A 17,724-nucleotide genomic window follows, 5' to 3' on the forward strand; every position below is an offset into this window, starting at 1 on the left:
CTGACTAAGAATAATTATGTGTAAACTAATTTTAAATATTTTTAGAAAACTAACCCTCCGGTTACAACACGTTTTGAAATTTTGATCTGAATGGGTACACAAAATTCAATTGGAAGAAGGAATTGCATTATGAGTTAAGTGTACGGAAATACTTAGTCAGGGTATGGACAGAAAAAAATATGATTCACTTCGAATTGCAGCAGTCTATTCTACTTCTAGAACAATTCCAGACGGGTAGAGATAGAGAAGGGGAAATTAAATAAATTCGTCCATCCTTCTAAGAGGATCAATATTGTTATGTGGACACGTCGGGGAATCTGTTGAAAGGAGGAAAAAACGGTGGAGTTCAATTTTGATTTAGGGCTCCTTGTCACTCTCTCTGTGTATATATATTGCATGGAGTGGAGTAGATGAGAGCAGAAAAAGGTTTCGAGATTTAGAAAAGAGAAAGAGAAATGGAGCGTTCAAAGCTGTTGGGTTTTGTGGTCTTGATATGCTTTAACGATATCATGTTCTTCGGACAGACTGTTTAGTGGTTGGCCGAAGTCTAGCAGCGATGAAAATGTAAAAATAAGGGTGAATATGACGCGCAGATCAGAGAGAGAGTTGGGTTTTTCTGAGAGATTGGGTTTGGCTGTGGATCGAAGTAAGAAGTGAATGAAGAAGATAGAGGCATTGATAAGAGGGCAATTAGACGCTGAAACGCCCGTTGAAGTAGCGGATGGAGAATTTCTGATGAGCGTTGCACTAGGAACACCCTCTATGAGCTTCGAAGCGATTGTGGACACGGGGAGCGATCTTATTTGGACTCAGTGCAAGCCTTGCAAGGACTTCTTCTCTCAGCCTACGCCAATCTTCGACCCCTCCAAGTCCTCCACATTTTCCACAATTCCCTGCGGTGATTCTCTTTGTGACGCCTTGGGGAGTACACAAACAGGATGCAATCCAGATTGTACCTTTATGTATCAGTATGGCAATGGTTCCTTCGCCAGTGGCGACCTGGCTTACGAGACATTGTCAATTGGGAGCAGCAAGGTTGAAGGCATTGCATTTGGATGCGGGCATGACAACGAAGGACAAGGATTCTCTCAGTGTGGTGGCCTTGTGGGACTGGGAAGAGGTGGTCTCTCCCTTATCTCACAGCTGGGTTCCAAAGCAGAGAACATGTTCTCTTACAGTCTTTTGCCCATCACCTACTCTTCTTCACAAACCAGCCCCCTCTTTTTCGACGAGGGTGCTTCCTTGAGCAGAGGAGCCAAGACTCTCCCACTCATCAAGAGCAGTATCATTCCCACTTTCTGGTACATTCCTATTACAGGAATCACCCTCAATGGTAAGGCACTAGATATTCCTCCTGGAACATTCGATCTGCAATCGGACGGCAGCGGAGGTATGATCATCGACTCCGGAACCACTGTTAACATTCTGGACCAGGCTGCCTACTCTCCTCTCAAGGAAGCAATTCAGTCCGCCATTGATCTCACTCCTGTAGTCGGCTCTTCTACAGCATTGGATCTTTGTTACCACACATCATCCGCTCACCTCACCTTGCCAAGCCTCGTCTTCAACTTCAAAGGCGGCGTGGATTACGAGCTTCCGGCAGACAACTTTTTCATTCAGGCATCTGAAAATCTCTTGTGCCTGGCAATGTTGGGTGAACCATCAGTTAATCCTTCCATCTTTGAAAACATACAGCAGCAAAACTTCCATATCCTTTACAACAATGCTCAGAACACGCTCTCTTTCAAGCCCACTAAGTGTGATTCTCTTTAAATCATCATCTCCCTCTTCTAATTCTTCTTCTTCTCTTTTTCCGTGTCTCTCATTTCCTCGTCCTCTGTCCATCGAATGCAATATAGAGGGAGAGAGAACTAACTATATATTCCAAGGAAAAAGTATTCATACTATTACATAGTTTACAATTGATAAAGCAATAACAAGTAAGAAACACACAATGAATAATAAATAAAACATATAAATTTAAAATAATTATTAAATCAATCTCATATTTATTTCACCTTGACAATGCAAGGAGGGTAAGAGGAGGGATGGCAGCCCAATATGCTATTAAAATAGTTTCTAAGGGCATTGGACAACATCTAAACTAACATCTTAGCTTATGTTTTCTTAGTTTATTCAATTGGGCGATGAAGGTGAAGAGTGGAGTGTATTTAAATTTGATTAAATTCTTGTTCTAATTTCATTCTTATTATTTATTTATTATCTTGTAAAACTATTGTGCTTACCAGATAATGTGCAACCTTTGTTCAGGATTTTTCCATCTCCCTTGACCCGATCAACCACCTAAGGTGAGATGCATTTAGAGCTACAAGCGATATAAAAAATTCTATGTTTCTCAATGCTCGACAATGTATGTCACACGAGGATAATATTAGGAATTTTTAGATTGAACCAGTTTAAACAGAGCCTCCTCTTTTCTTTTTTTATTTTATTTTGGTAATTACTCGTTTAGCAAGGCATTTAACTAGCTACAATTGCTTTGTATCCATTAATTTACTATTCTGGGTCATGAAAATAATGTATTCTAGTCTAATGCCATTTCATTTTTCTTTACTTATTTATTATTATTATTATTTTTCTATCGAAGATTCTTATCGCAATGGATATAGATGCTGGAAAATATTTATTTATTATTCAATGTATAGCTAAAAAGGGTGAAGGATCATTCAATTGGGAAAGGGTAAATTTTACACTCTGAACTTAAATTCAATAGAGCACTACAATTATTCAGTTGGTTTCCTTTTTTATGGAAACACTCCTTATAAATCATGTATCGTAGTAGAGATGTGGACATTTGAATAATTGGACAGCACATGTCAAACCTAATCCATACTAACTCTTCCATCATATTGCACACATAGACTAGTTTCATATACCGTCCTAAAGAATCCCATCTCAAAGCACATAGAGGTACCATGTTCCAAGAAGTCTAATGGGAAAGTTGATCTTAGCACTCTCTTGACAACATTTACTACTTTATCTATTGGCTTGATTCTTGAGGATTCTCTTCTTGCAAAAATCTTTTTCATTTCATTGAAAGAAATGACATTGGATTGATTTTTCCCTCTATCTATTAATTCAATAAACTCTTTCTCGTATCTTGTTAATCAATTTTTATAATGTTTAAAAAAAAATATTGGACCTAAAGTAACATTAATTGATGGTGCGGCAAAGGGGAATCTCGGAATTGCTAGATATGGGGGAGTGGTGCATGATAATAATGGCTGGATGGTCTCGATGGTGGCCCTCTCTTTGGGTACCTAGACAAACCACTTTAGTGAGGCCTTCACAATGTATACCAATATCAAATTGGCCAAAGAGAAAGGTTTGAGAAGGGTCTGCTTAGATTGTGACTCCCTAAACATCATTAATTGTTTAACAACTTCCTCCTCCCCTAGTTGGTCAATTCATATTATTGAAGATAGCATAATGCTTCTCAGGGGCTTCTATGAATTTAACATTTCACACGTCTATCGTGAAGGTAATAAGGCTGCCGATATTTAGGCCAACATTGGGGCCGACTTGCCAAGTAGGAAAGTTTGGAACATTTATGATCGGATTCGAGTGGATCTTCTTAACCTAATTCGTAATGATCATGATGCATGCAAAGCTCAAGGGGCTTTTGGAAATGATGGAGAATGATGTCTTCCAAAGTGTCCTGGGCAAGACTTCTTTTATGAGGGGAAAGCCAAACTTTCTGGTGGCGTTTTTAATTATTTTTGTTTAGCTCAACTCTGTTTGTGTTGCAGGTTGTTGAGAATCGGTATTTTTCAAGATTGGGGGAGATAGGAACCGTTTGGAGCCCATAGTCTATGAAAAATGATGAAATAAGGAAGTAGTATGCAAAGAACTTTCAGCAAGAGTTTTTACTAGTTATATCGAGATGCTTCATGGTGCAGACGCCCTTGTTATCGAGGCCTTTGTTCATGGGTGGAAGGATCGTGTGCTCTGTCTCTATGGTATGGAGCTGGAGGTTGATGAGGAGATGGTGGATAAGGTGTCCAACATGCTATTCATATAGTTTCTAAGGGCATTAGACAACATCCAAACTACAGCTTAGCTTATATTTTCTTAGTTTATTCAATTCGGCGATGAAGCTGATGAGTGGAGTGCATTTACATTTGATTAAATTCTTGTTCTAATTTCATTCTTATTATTTATTTATTATCTTTTAAAACTATTGTGCTTACTAGATAATGTGTAGCCTTTGTAAAGGATTTTTCCATCTCCATTGACCTGATTAACCACCTAAGGTGAGATGCATTTAGATCTACAAGCGATATAAAAAATTCTTTCTCACTGCTTGGCAATGTATGCCACATGAGGATACTATTAGGAAGTTTAAAATTGAAGCAGTTTAAACAATCTCCTCTTTTGTTTTTTTCTTTCATTTTAATAATTACTCCTTCAGCAAGGCATTTAACTAGCTCCAATTGCTTAGTATCCATTAATTTATTTGGGCCATGAAAATAATGTATTCTAGTATAATGCCATTTCATTTTTCTTTACTTCTTATTATTATTATTATTTTTCTATTGAAGATTCTTGTCGCAATGGATATAGATGCTAGAAAATATTTATTTATTATTCAATGTATAGCTAGAAAGGATGAGGGATCATTTAATTGGGAAAGGGAAAATTTTACACTCTTAACTTAAATACAAGAGAGCACTACAATTATTCAGTTGGTTTAATTTTTTATGGAAATAATCCTTATAAATCATGTATCGTAGTAGAGATTTGGACATCTAAATAATTGGCCAACACAGGCCAAACCTAATCCCAACTAACTCTTCCACCATACTGCACACATAGACTACTTTCATATACCATCCTAAAGAATCCTATCTCAAAGCAAACAAAGGTACCATGTTTCGAGAAGTCCAATGGGAAAGTTGATCTTAGCACTCACTTGACAACATTTTACTTTATCTATTGTCTTGATTCTTGAGGATGCTCTTCCTACAAAAATATTTTAAATTTCATTGAAAGAAATGACATTGGATTGATTTTTCTCTCTATCTATTAATTCAATAAACTCTTTCTCATATCTTGTTAATCAATTTTTATAACATTTAAAAACAATACTGGACCTAAAGTAACATTAATTGATGGTGCAGCGAACAGGAATCTCGGACCTGCTGGATGTGGGGAAGTGGTGCATGATAACAATGGCAGGATGGTCTTGATAGTGGCCCTCTCTTTGGGTACCCAGACAAATCACTTTAATGAGGCCTTCACATTGTATACCAACATCAAACTGGCCAAAGAGAAAGGTTTGAGAAGGGTTTGGTTGGAGTGTGACTCCCTAAACATCATTGTTTAATGACTTCCTCCTCTCCTCGTTGGTCAATTAAACATATTATCGAAGATAGCCTAATTCTTCTCAGGAGCTTCTATGAATTTAACATTTCACATGTCTACCATGAAGGTAATAAGGTTGTGGATATTTAGGCCAACATTGGGGCCGACTTGCCAAGTAGGAAAGTTTGGAACATTTATGATTAGATCCTAGTGGATCTTCTTAACCTACTACATAATGATTATGGTGTGTGCGAATCTCAAGGGGGTTTTGGAAATGATGGAGAATGACGTCTTCAAAAGTGTCCTAGGCAAGACTTCTTTTATGAGGGGAAAGATGAACTTTCTGGTGGCTTTTTTAATTGTTTTTATATGGTTTAGGTCAACTCTGTTTGTGTTGCAGGTTGTTGAGAATTAGTATTTTTTAATATTGGGGGAGATAGGAACCATTTGGATCCCATAGTCTACAAAAAATGACGAAATAAGGAAGCAGTATGGAAAGAACTTTCGGCAGGAGTTTTGACTAGTTATATCGAGATGCTTCATGGTGCGGATGCCCTTGTTACTGAGGCCTTTGTTAATGGGTGGAAGGATGGTTTTATCTGTGTCTATGGTATGGAGCTGGAGGTTAATGAGGAGATGGTGGCTAAGGTGTCCAAAATTCTGAACAAGGGCACCAAATTCTACAAGGATAAGAAATGTGCGATGGTGGCGATGAAAACCTTTTTCCCGCTGAAGGAAAGGGAGAAGGTGAGAAAGAATAGTAATGTTGGGTGGGAGAAAAAATCACTTCCGAAGCCATGGTAGGAGGTCTCGGAGGTTATCGTGTGCTGCCTCACCCTTGATGATAAATTCTGTAGCTTACTTAGCTATGACTTCGTCATTATTAATCATTTTCGGCATCGCAAGTGCATTTCCTTGGCCTTTTATTTGGTCTCATAATTGAGTAATAGCATTAGGGCTCATGAGAAATGTGCATCCTCCCTTGTTCACCATGAGGGCTTATTCCTATTGATTATGAAGTATGCCAAGACTATCCATGTCGAGAGGAATCCGAGTGCTAAAACTGGTATTGAATACAAGAAGAATGTTCGTATTCATTATGGGGAAATCTCTTCTGATGAAGAGGTGGACTTTGATGGGAACGAAGTATTTCACATTTATAACAAATAAGGACCCTCATCGTCTAAAATCCCTAACCCAACTAGCAGAAAAAAAATTGTTTTATCTAACGAGGAGGATGATCCTGAATATGTCCCTAATTCGGTGGACCGTAGTTCTGATGTGAAGGCTAAAAGAGTGGCTAGGGTTTCTATGTCAAGAGGTATTGACAAAACCAAAGTATTTAACAATGTCAATGAGAATTATTTTAAGCGGCTGAATGCCTCTTAGATTGATTTGGACGGGCCTGTAGAGGGTTAGGGTGTCAATGTTTTTATACCTACTCTTGGTGGTGGGTTTACCCCTAAGGAGATGGTTCGTCGGTCCCTGAGAATACGATTATGAATATTAACTTGAGGAATTTAAAGGATAACCAAAATGCCCAATTCATCTAGATTTTTTAGGAGATTAATAATCTCAAAGAGAAGGCCAATCCACCTAATGGGGACCTCGACAATATTAGGTTTTTATTACGGATACCTTGGCTAATGGTATTAAAGACCTTAAGGAGGACCATGAAGAGTGCATTAAGGCTTTGGAAAATGACTTATAAACTTTAGCATAGTTTGAGTGTGGTGGTGGAGGTGAGTATGTCTGCCATGAACAATACTAGCATTGGTCTACGTAGACTCAATGAATAGGCTGAAGTTCTTCATTATATTTCTTAGGGCAAGTGCCGCACTAGTAGCATTGAGATGGTCAATAAAGATAAGGTTGTGAATGCTGGTACCCGTAAGAAACTTAGGGCTCCCTCAAAGGATGTGGATGTGGATCTGGATATGAAAGAGAAGCCCCTACTTGCTCTAGCGACGAGGTTCCATAGAAAGGATAAGGGTGTGACCTATGTCATTAAGAAAGTTGAGAAAATCAATGAGGATGTCATTCAGAAGAATGATAAATTGGTCAAAATGTTGTAGTTTTGTTCTTTTGAAATTCTGCATTGTTCTTGGCTATTGTTCTATGGGGCTGCTTTGCCCTGGTTTTTATGGGTTGGTTCGCATCTGTTTTTTTGTTGGGTCCTCGGAGGTTGAAAAAAATTCATCATTTACACACTTGTGCATAACCCTTCGTGTTAGTCAATATAAGCACTCTTCCCCTAGAGCTCCAATTTATAAATATGAAGACACTGTTGTTTAAAATGGTGTCTCAACCTTGCAATAGTTAAAGGGTACTAGTGTGTTTTTTTTCCACACCAGCAGATAGCTTGAGGATAATAGTTTTATGTTGGAGATAAACTAATTATCCTCTAGACATTCCTAGAAACTTCTGTCTTCTAGAAAATTCTTGCACACAGTGATTTCTAGAGACTTTAGTCACTGTTTCAATTGCCCATGATTAATTTTGTAACTAACTCTTTTCTAGAGTCTTCTATGTATCTTCTTATAAATTCAATTGTTAGGGCCTTTGTTTAGCAAAGCCCATTTATGGGTTTCTCTTGTTTCATAAGGAGTTTCCAGCAAGATGTCTGATCATATTTGAAATGTTTTTGGTTGGGGGTGACAAAATTAGTGTTTTGATGAAAAGGAGCAAAGTGTTTGGGTTGGGTGTGAAGGTTGTTGGGTTGGGTGTGAAGGCTGTGTGTCTAATGTGAAGGCTATGTGTCTAATGTGAAGGCTATAATCCTGTCAAAGTGAAAGAAGATTGTTGAATTTCAAAGATATTCCCTAAGTGTTGTAAGCTATGAAGATTGTGAGAATTGGCATAGTTCAATGTTGTTTGTGAAGTGTGTTGATGTAAAGGGGTGCATGATCAGTGGTACCCGACACCCCAGAGTTTCTGCTATACATTATTGATGAGCCATGTATCTGAAAAGGATTCCTATAGAACTAGGGAGCACAGTGGCTGGTTACCCATGTGTCTCGGTAGATGGATTTCTTTTTATATGGACTCAATAGTTTTAAGAAAAAACTCCGTAGTGACGAAAGTTTCCCCATTGTGATGGTCATTGGAACCATGTTAGAGCTATGTCTCTTGTGATGGTTTGTGGTAAGCCAAAACCACTTGTTTGGGTAAAAAAAACCCAAAGAAATGTGAAATTCAAAGTGATTGTATTAGTTGGGTAAAACCCAAATGGTTATGGGTAAACCAGTTAAAAACCCAAAAGTTATTGTAAAAGTGAAGTTTGTAGCGAATCAGGGTAAACTGTGAAAACCCAAAGTGATTAGGTGAAACAAAATTTGTTGTAAATGGGTACCTAAAAAGGCTTGAGACCAGGACCCATCCTAATTCGATTATGGGGGGATATCAAAAATAATTTGATAAATAATTTATGGGGGGATGTTGGAGATAAATTAATTATCCTCTAAACATTCCAAGAAACTTCTATCTTCCAGAAAATTCCTGCACACAGTGATTTCTAGAGATTTCAGTCACTATTTCAACTGCCCATCATTAATTTTGTAACTAACTCTTATCTAGAGTCTTCTATGTATCTTCTTATAAATTCAATTGTAAGGGCTTGTGTTTAGCAGAGCCCATTTATGGGTTTCTCCTATCTCTTCTCCTCTATATTTTTGTGTGTATTTTTGCTGTTTTTTATCATTTTATTCCTACCAGATCATTCTGTATGTTTTGGAAGTCCATCAATTTTCTTTTTTCTCCCAGGTTTGATATATTTTCTCCTAGGATAGTTTGCATCTTCTTTATTTCTATGTATTCTTCAATATTCTCTATCCTTTACTCTATTTTCCATTCCCTTTATTAATTTAACTTCTAATTTTATACTTCATATCATACATCCCCATATATTTTATGTTTATTTTCTATTATTTTAATGACCCCTTGCTTACTATTTTCCATTCTCATGTTTCCTTGTTGCTTCTCATTTAATGATTTTTTACACACACATAAACTCGCGAGGTTCTTTTGTATGATGAATTTTCCATACTCTTAAATTCACACACCTATAAAAATTATGACATTTAGATACCATTCCTAGGATCATCATGATCTATATAATATCCCCTTTCATGAGACTACATTATGATCTAACTTGTAGAGTACTGTTATTAGTTCAACGTGAAATGATCTTCGTCATTCCATGTCAAGAATTCAATACTACATCTTTACATTTGGGCTATCAATGTATTGCAAAAAAAATACTCCCTTGAATAGTCTATAGAGACATCAAAAAATGTCTTAGAAAGAAATAATACATAAAATAATTTTATTACACTATAAATCCAATTTTAGAATTGGTTTAAATATTATTTAAAAAATTCAATATTATTTTTTTCTACCAACATATAAATTTAATGGTTCATCTATTCAACATCCAAATTTAGTCTCAAAATATAAAATTTAGATAATGTTATTGATAGGGTACAATCATAGAGAATAAAAAATATCCCTTGGTAAACTTCCATCTTTTTCTATAAAGTAATGTGATGTGTGTTTAGAGGTTAACTAATTTTAATTTCTAATTTAGTCAAATATTTATTTGGGTAAAGACAATTAGGTCCAAAATGTGTAAAATCAATAATTTTAAAGAAACTATTATTAATAAAAACTATGAGATTTAAATATAAAAAATATCCAAATGGAGGTTTGAAAAGTTCCTCGAGGAGAATCATGACTTCCAGTACATAATGTTTCTTTCCATGCTTTTATGTTAATCCTTTAATTTGTGTGTACATTCTTAGTTCTATATATAGATGTATGTTACTCCTAGAGATTTATTGCCTTACATGAATAATTATGTGCTCATGCTCTTGATGTCTGATTGCAGAAATTTAGTTTACCTAATGTCCTGTGTATTGAAATAGGTATCTGTGGCCATTAATGATAACACAAACATTTTTCATTCAGCCATTACATGATAACCCTATTTCCTTTATTGTTTGTCTCTAATTTTAATGAATTTTATGCATATTTGACTATACACTTACTTACTAAATTGTTATACAATACATTGATAAAAATTAATGTAGATGATTCATATAACTGTTGGCATGTTTGGCATAATTGATGAGGTTGAGATGATGATGGATGACTATACTAGTAGAAAAAAGATGACACATTCAGTTATTTGTGTTGTCATTGATGGCAACCAGGGTTAACTGATGCTTACAGTTGGTTTTCGATGATTGACTTGTTGCCTAAGTGATTTCACCTACCAGAGTAAGAGTTTGACAGAGTTTACTGGCAAGACTGTGAATTAGGTCCTTAACTGGTAAAGCAGATAAGTTTTGATGGAATCAGGGTGATTGGCGATGTTTGGTGACTTGCGGTTTGATACATAAGCTTTTAGGATGGATTTAAGTATGCAACCAAAACTGCATCCTATGATGGTTACTGGAAGGCATGTTTTGATTTTTTGATGAAGTTTTGCCAGGGTTTAAGTCAGTTTATATTTGTTTATCAAAGATCTTAAAGTGGATACCAGTATTAATGATTATATGGTTGATGAAGCATTTTGATTAGTTAATAAGCTGGTAATAGTGTTTGTTGATCTGATATTGAATTGATGGCTAATCTGATTAATAAGTATACATAAGTGGAAATGATTATCTAGATCTGATAAGGAAATCTGTTATGAAGAATTGGCTTAAGTATTGAATGTTTTCAGATCTGAGATAAGTCTATTTTGGTGTTGAAAGTTTCTGTTTTTTTTAATACTAATTCACCCCCCTCTCAGTATTAACCAAATCCTCTAGGATTAACAATTGGTATCAAAGCGTTGGTCCTCTATGTGCAGAAAGCCTAACAACTTGAGGGAAAGATTTCATGAAAGATGACAAAGAAGGAGGGTCCCAAGTTTACCGAGGACAACTACCAGATATGGAGTGATCGGATGAAGATCTACATTAAAGGAATGGGTTCACAATAATGGAATCATGTGAAAACCAAGTATGTTTCTCCTACTACCAGTCCCTTGACACCGGATGAACTCAAAGATTAACAAGAAAACATTTAGGCTCTTGAAGAAATTGTAAGTACTTTGTCCGACTCTAAGTATATTGATGTTCATGGATTAGAAACTGCCAATGAGGTATGGGAAAAATTAAACTTAATTTATGGAGGAGATGAACATCTACAAAGGGAAAAGGAAGAGAGTTTGAGAGGAAGATTTGATGATATGAAAATGGTTGACGGCGAGAACATAGCTCAATATGGATAAAGGATTAAGGAAGTTGTAGGTGGAATAAAGAGTGTCAGAGGTAAGATTGAAGATGATACTGTTGTCAGAAAAATGCTTAGAATTATTGTACCATAATATTCTATCAATGTGTTTGCTACTCAAGAACTGAAATCCATTTCAAAAGATAAAGTTACTGTTGATTCTTTAATTGGAAATTTATCTGCATTTGAAGATAACAGTTTTGAAAATAGTGTTTCCAAACCTTCCGAATGTGCTTTTAAGGCTTCTATAACCGGTACATCAGCAATGAAAGGAAAAGATGTTTGTCATAATCATGACTGTAGGTCTAGTCATGGCAGTAGTAGAGGTGATGGTGATGATGAATATCATCTGATTGAACTTGAGGCATTATAGGCTAGAAGATTCCCTAGAGGAATAGGTAAATTTAAAGGTAAATTACCCTTGAAGTGTTTCTCCTGTAGTAATATTGGACACATAGATGCTAACTTCCCTAACACTGATAAGAAAGAGAAGTTTAGGAGATTCAAAGGAAAAAGCAAGAAACATTGTTATGTTGCAAGGCATGAAGGTGTGACGGATGATGAATCAAAAGAAGATGACAATAAGAAGATAGTATTTTTGCCGTGAAGGAGGATTTGAATGATGAGAAGGATTTGGTGCCTCACATGGATAACAACAATGAATGAATAATAGATACTGGTTTCTCACACCACATGACCGCTGACAAAATTAAGTTCTTATCCCTTGAAGAGTTTGATGAAGTTGTTGTAAGATTTAGTAATAACTCTCCCTGCATGGTTAAAGGTAAATGATTAATTTATTTAAACAATCAGAAGAGGAATGCAGATGATGTCTTTTATGTTGAATGACTAAAACATAACCTCTTGAGTGTTAGACAGCTTAATGATAAGTGATATCTACTTGAATTCAAAAGTGGAGTGTGTAGGATTCTTGGAAATAATGGAGAATTGATTGCTAATGGGAAGAAGACTAGAGGTAATTTATTTCATCTGAACACTCATGTATATGATTATTTGGAGGCAAATATTGAAGACAACTGGTTTTGGCACAAGAGATTTTGTCATGTCAATTTTGATTATTTGATTAAAGTTAGTAAGTCAAGTATTGTTAGAGGTTTACCCTAGCTTGTTCAAAACCCAACAATGCGTTATTGTTAGATGGGTAAGATGACCTTTGTATCCTTTAAGAGTAAGTCTTTCTCTTTAGAGAATATTCTTGATTTGGTTCATATTGATCTTTGTGGTCCTATGAGGACTAAGAGCTATTTTGGTGATAAGTATTTTATGATCTTTACTGATGATTATTCTAAAATGATGTGGGTAACTTTTTTGAGAGAAAAGGCTGAGGCATACAGTAAGTTTAAAGAATTTAAAGCTCTTGTTGAGAAAGATACCGGGAAGAATCTAAAATGTCTAAGATCTGACTGGGGAGGTGAATTTACTTCTGATGAGTTTGTGAAGTTCTATGATGAACAAGGAATTAAGAGGTAGATGTTAGCTCCTAGAACTCCACAACAAAATGGGATAGCAGAGAGAATGAATAGAATTGTTGTTGAATCTTCTAGAACCATGTTGATTCAAGGTGAAGTATTGAAGATGTTTTGGAGAGAACTAGTCAACACTGTTGTTTATACTTTGAACCAGGTACTTGTAAAAAAAGGTAATAATAAAACACCTCATGAATTATGACATGGAAAGACTCCTAGTGTAAGTTATTTCAAATTTTTTGGGAGTAAATTTTATATTAAGAGAGATGATTACACCGAAAAGTTTAATGCTAAGTGTGATGAAGGAATTTTTCTTGGTTACTCTACAAATAGTAAGGCATTTAAATGTTATAACAAGAGAACTAAGAATATCATTGAGAGTGCTAATGTGAAGATAGATGAAATCCTTGAGAAATCTGGCGATTCTAGTAGATTTGAGCATGAGAAAGGTAAAGAAAGACTTGTGATTATAGAACTGGAAGTACAAAAGACTGATGAGAATTTTTTACAGAAATAGGTGCTCAATCGATAAATACAGAGAACGATGAAGAAGATGAAGAACATGAAGAACATGAAGTGGGAAGCACAACACCAGAACTGATTCTTCCAAAGTATGCCAAAGAGGTGTTGAAAACATTTGGCATAGAGGATTGTAAATCGGTTGGTACTCCGATGGTGACAGGATGCAAATTATTTAAACAAGAGGACTCACCATCTATTGATGAGAAATAATATAGGTCTATGATTGGTAAATTGCATTATGCCATTCATAGAAGATTGGATATTGCACATACTGTTGGATTGGTTGCTAGATTTTAAAAGGATCCCAAGGAGAATAACTTGGTAGCGGTGAAAAGGATATTTCGCAACCTGAAAGCCATAATAGATTACGGTTTATGGTATCCTTATAGAAGAATTTTTTCTTTGAATGTATTTACTGATGCAGATTGGGTAGGCAATGTAGATGACTAGAAAAGCACTACTGGTGGAGCTTTTCTTCCTAGAGGAAGATTGGTTGCTTGGACAAGTAAGAAGAAAACTTGTGTTTCTTAGTCAACAATAGAGGCAAAGTATGTTGCAACATCAATGAAATGCATGCAGGCAATCTGGATGAGACATGTGCTTGAAGGATTCATATTTGATATGTTTGAACTGGTAACTATTTATTGTGATAATAATAGTGCAATTAAGATTTTGAAAAATCCTGTGCTACATGCAAGAACTAAGCACATAGAATTGAAATATCATTTTCCAAGGGAAAGACTACAAGAAAAACAAGTCTAAATGGAGTATGCGACCAACAAAGAGGAGCGAGCAGACATTTTCCAAAACCCATTGTTGAAGACAACCTTTGAGTATCTCAGAGGTAAACTAGGGGTCAGACACCTACTCAGAAAAACTAGAATGCAGGATGCATCAATCCATTGGGCTTCATGAGTATTTTTCACATTGGATTGATGAGATGCAGGCTACTCCGAAAGGTGAGCAACTTAGATGAGTTTGTAGACATGTTGAAAACAATGACTACTACAGACTTGATGATTTGTGATGCTTATGTACCTTTGGCATTTCTATCAAAGGGGATGAAGAAATATGATTAAGAGAAGACATATGGTTAGGAGGAGAAGAAGTGTAATTGAAGATAAAATGTAACTGACATATGAGATGCAATAGAGAAGAGAAGAGTTGCAGAGAAGGTCCAGAACAAAGAGAAATGATAAGAGTTGACTATGTTGATATTTAGTGTTGCCATCAAAGCCAAAGGGGAAGATTGTTAGCATGTTTTGCATAACTGATGAGGTTGAGATGATGATGGATGACTGTACCGGTAGAAGAAAGATGACATGATCAGTTATTTATGTTGTCATTGATGGCAACCAGGGTTAACTGATGTTTAATGATGTTTACAGTTGGTTTTCTATGATTGACTTGTTGGCTAAGTGATTTGGTCTATCAGAGTAAGAGTTTGATAGTTTGACAAAGTTTACCGACAAGATTGTGAATTAGGACCTTAACCAGTAAAGCAGATTAATTGTGCTAAAATCGTGGTGATTGGAGATGTTCGGTGACTTATGGTTTGATACATAAGTTTTTATGATAGATTTAAGTATGTAAATGGAACCGCATCCTATGATGGTTACTAGAAGGCATGTTTTGAATTTCTGATGAATTTTCGCCAAGGTTTAAGATAGTTTATGTTTTTATATCAGAGATCTTAAAGTGGATACCAATATTAATGAGTATATGGTTGATGAAGAATTCTAATTAGTTAATAAGTTGGTAATAGTGGTTGTTGATCTGATATTGAATTGATGGCTTATCTGATTAATAAGTATGTATAAGTGGAAATAATTATCTAGATCTGATAAGGAAATCTGTTATGAAGAATTGGTTTAAGTATTGAATGTTTTTAGATCTGAGACAAGTCTGTTTTGGTGTTGAAAGTTTTAGTTTTTGTTAATACTGATTAATCCCCCTCTCAGTATTAACCGAATCCTCTAGGATTAACAATAACTACATGTTCATCCTTATAATACCACTATCAATTTCACCTTAGTGTGCAATGGGTATGGCGATTAGGTGTGGAAGGTCAATTAGACAAAAAAAATGGTCTACATTATGGATGCATTTGTGCAATACATTAGATTAATGGGTAGAAAGAGGGAGATAGAGAGGAAGGGAGATAGAGTTAAGGGGCAAAAGTAAAGAGAGGATAGAGGATAATTAGATAGGTATAGAAAGATGGAAGAATAGGGAGAGAGATGTAGGGAGAGGTAGGGAGATAGAGACAAGGGAGAAAGATAGAGATGGAGATGTACAGGAAAAGGAAGAGGGAGATGGAGAGATAAATAAAAAGAGGACAAAAGGATATATATACATTTATTTAGTTAGCTCATGTTTATCATATGACTCCTCATAAGGAGAAACTATCTTCCTACCATGGCTATGATGGAGGAGAGATATATTATTACAATCACATTAACACATTGACCACTGACAACTAATGAAATTTATAGAAATAGATGATTAAGATAGCTTCAATTGTATTGCATGAATAAAAATTCCTATCAATTTTCATGAATACCTTAGATGTAAAAATTAATTCAAAATATTCATATAAATTTATTTTCTTAACAAATTTTCATCACTAATATAAGAATATGTTAATATCTATTCTTTTTAATAGGCTTTTGCTTTTTCTTATAATTTTAAGTGATAATGCATTGAATATTTATAGTAAAAACTATAAACAAAGGCTAAAGCCTTGGAGACCAAAATCACGCATACTCCATAAAATTTGATTTTTCCTTGAATAGTTCACACCTTTATTTGTGAAAAATAGAATATTATCAAATTGTTGATGATGAATTAAATTCTATAGCTAACAACAATGATATCAAAGATGAAGTCCATTCATGATTTATTCATTCATTTAATTTAACTTATATTCATAATATATAATATAATACTAATATAAGAGAAGTAATAAATATAACAGTTATTTAATATTTAGATCTATTTGTTATTTAATTATAAATATGTTTTAGTATTATGATTGTTTTCTATTATATTTATTATATTTTTCTATAATTTAAAATTTTAAATATATTGTCAATATCACATAACAATATAAAATTAAGAACTTATATTATATATTCAATTATATGTTTTTATATAATATTTTTTTATAAGATTAATTTTAAATTAATATTTTATATTTTATTATTATTCATATTGATAATCATCAAATATATATATATATATATATATATATATATATATATATATATATATATATATATATAATCTAATAATGTATATTTTTAATATAAATTATAATTTATACAATTAGCCTATTATACTCACGTCTTACACTGTTTTCTTCACATTACCAAAAATTTCATCGGAAACGACTAGGTCAAATATCATTCTTGGATGCGAAGATAGGCTGTTTGCAAAATTGAGATTATTGGACTTGTTTAATTAACTGACACAATAATGCCTTGCAATACCAATGTGTTTATGCAGTTTCCTAAAGACGGAAACTTGGCAGGTGTATATTTACTTTCTAAGATGAAGATTAGGTTTGGCTTAACGTGGTGTTTTTACTTCATCTTACATGGTAAATCCAGTCTACCATGCTCTTTGACTGACCATTGCTCCTTCAATAATCATTAGCCATTGCCTGGGGTGAATCATGCTAATATTCTTGGACTTAGAGAAGACTGACAATTTACTAAGAGCGTTGGAAGATGAAAAATGCAAGAAATGAAAAGAGGTTTATCATAGCATACCAAGAGGTGAGTCGTGGTTTTCTTCCTACATATTTCAATGTATATTCACTATCAAAAATAAAAAATTCACCTTATTATAGTGGTACAATTATTGGCGACTTTTATTAATTCCATGGTTTTTAAGGATTTATGGTAATTTTGTGATAAGATTTTATTTTATTTTTGTATAGGTTTATGATGGTTGTTCTCAAATTAAGAATGACCTTCCCCTTCTAATTCCATGAAGCGCTGATGGAAAAGCTAAGGGTTATTAGGGTTTTGTTTGAAATACCATAGTTGCAATAATATAAGTGCTCTTGAACATTAAAAATTCCCACAATTATTCTTTGGAAAGAAAC

The 17,724-nt window shown here is 34.7% G+C and overlaps 1 protein-coding gene across 1 annotated transcript; it reads left to right on the top strand.

Annotated features, from left to right (window-relative positions):
• The first annotated feature begins 657 nt into the window (after nucleotides 1-657).
• LOC131027839 (aspartic proteinase nepenthesin-1-like) lies at nucleotides 658-1,773 on the top strand. The gene has a single exon (XM_057957938.2). It carries the CDS (start codon nucleotides 658-660, stop codon nucleotides 1,771-1,773), a length of 1,116 nt encoding a protein of 371 aa, XP_057813921.2.
• The last annotated feature ends 15,951 nt before the right edge of the window (nucleotides 1,774-17,724 follow it).

The sequence above is a fragment of the Cryptomeria japonica genome, chromosome 3 (assembly GCF_030272615.1).
Source record: "Cryptomeria japonica chromosome 3, Sugi_1.0, whole genome shotgun sequence".
Lineage (NCBI taxonomy): Eukaryota > Viridiplantae > Streptophyta > Pinopsida > Cupressales > Cupressaceae > Cryptomeria > Cryptomeria japonica.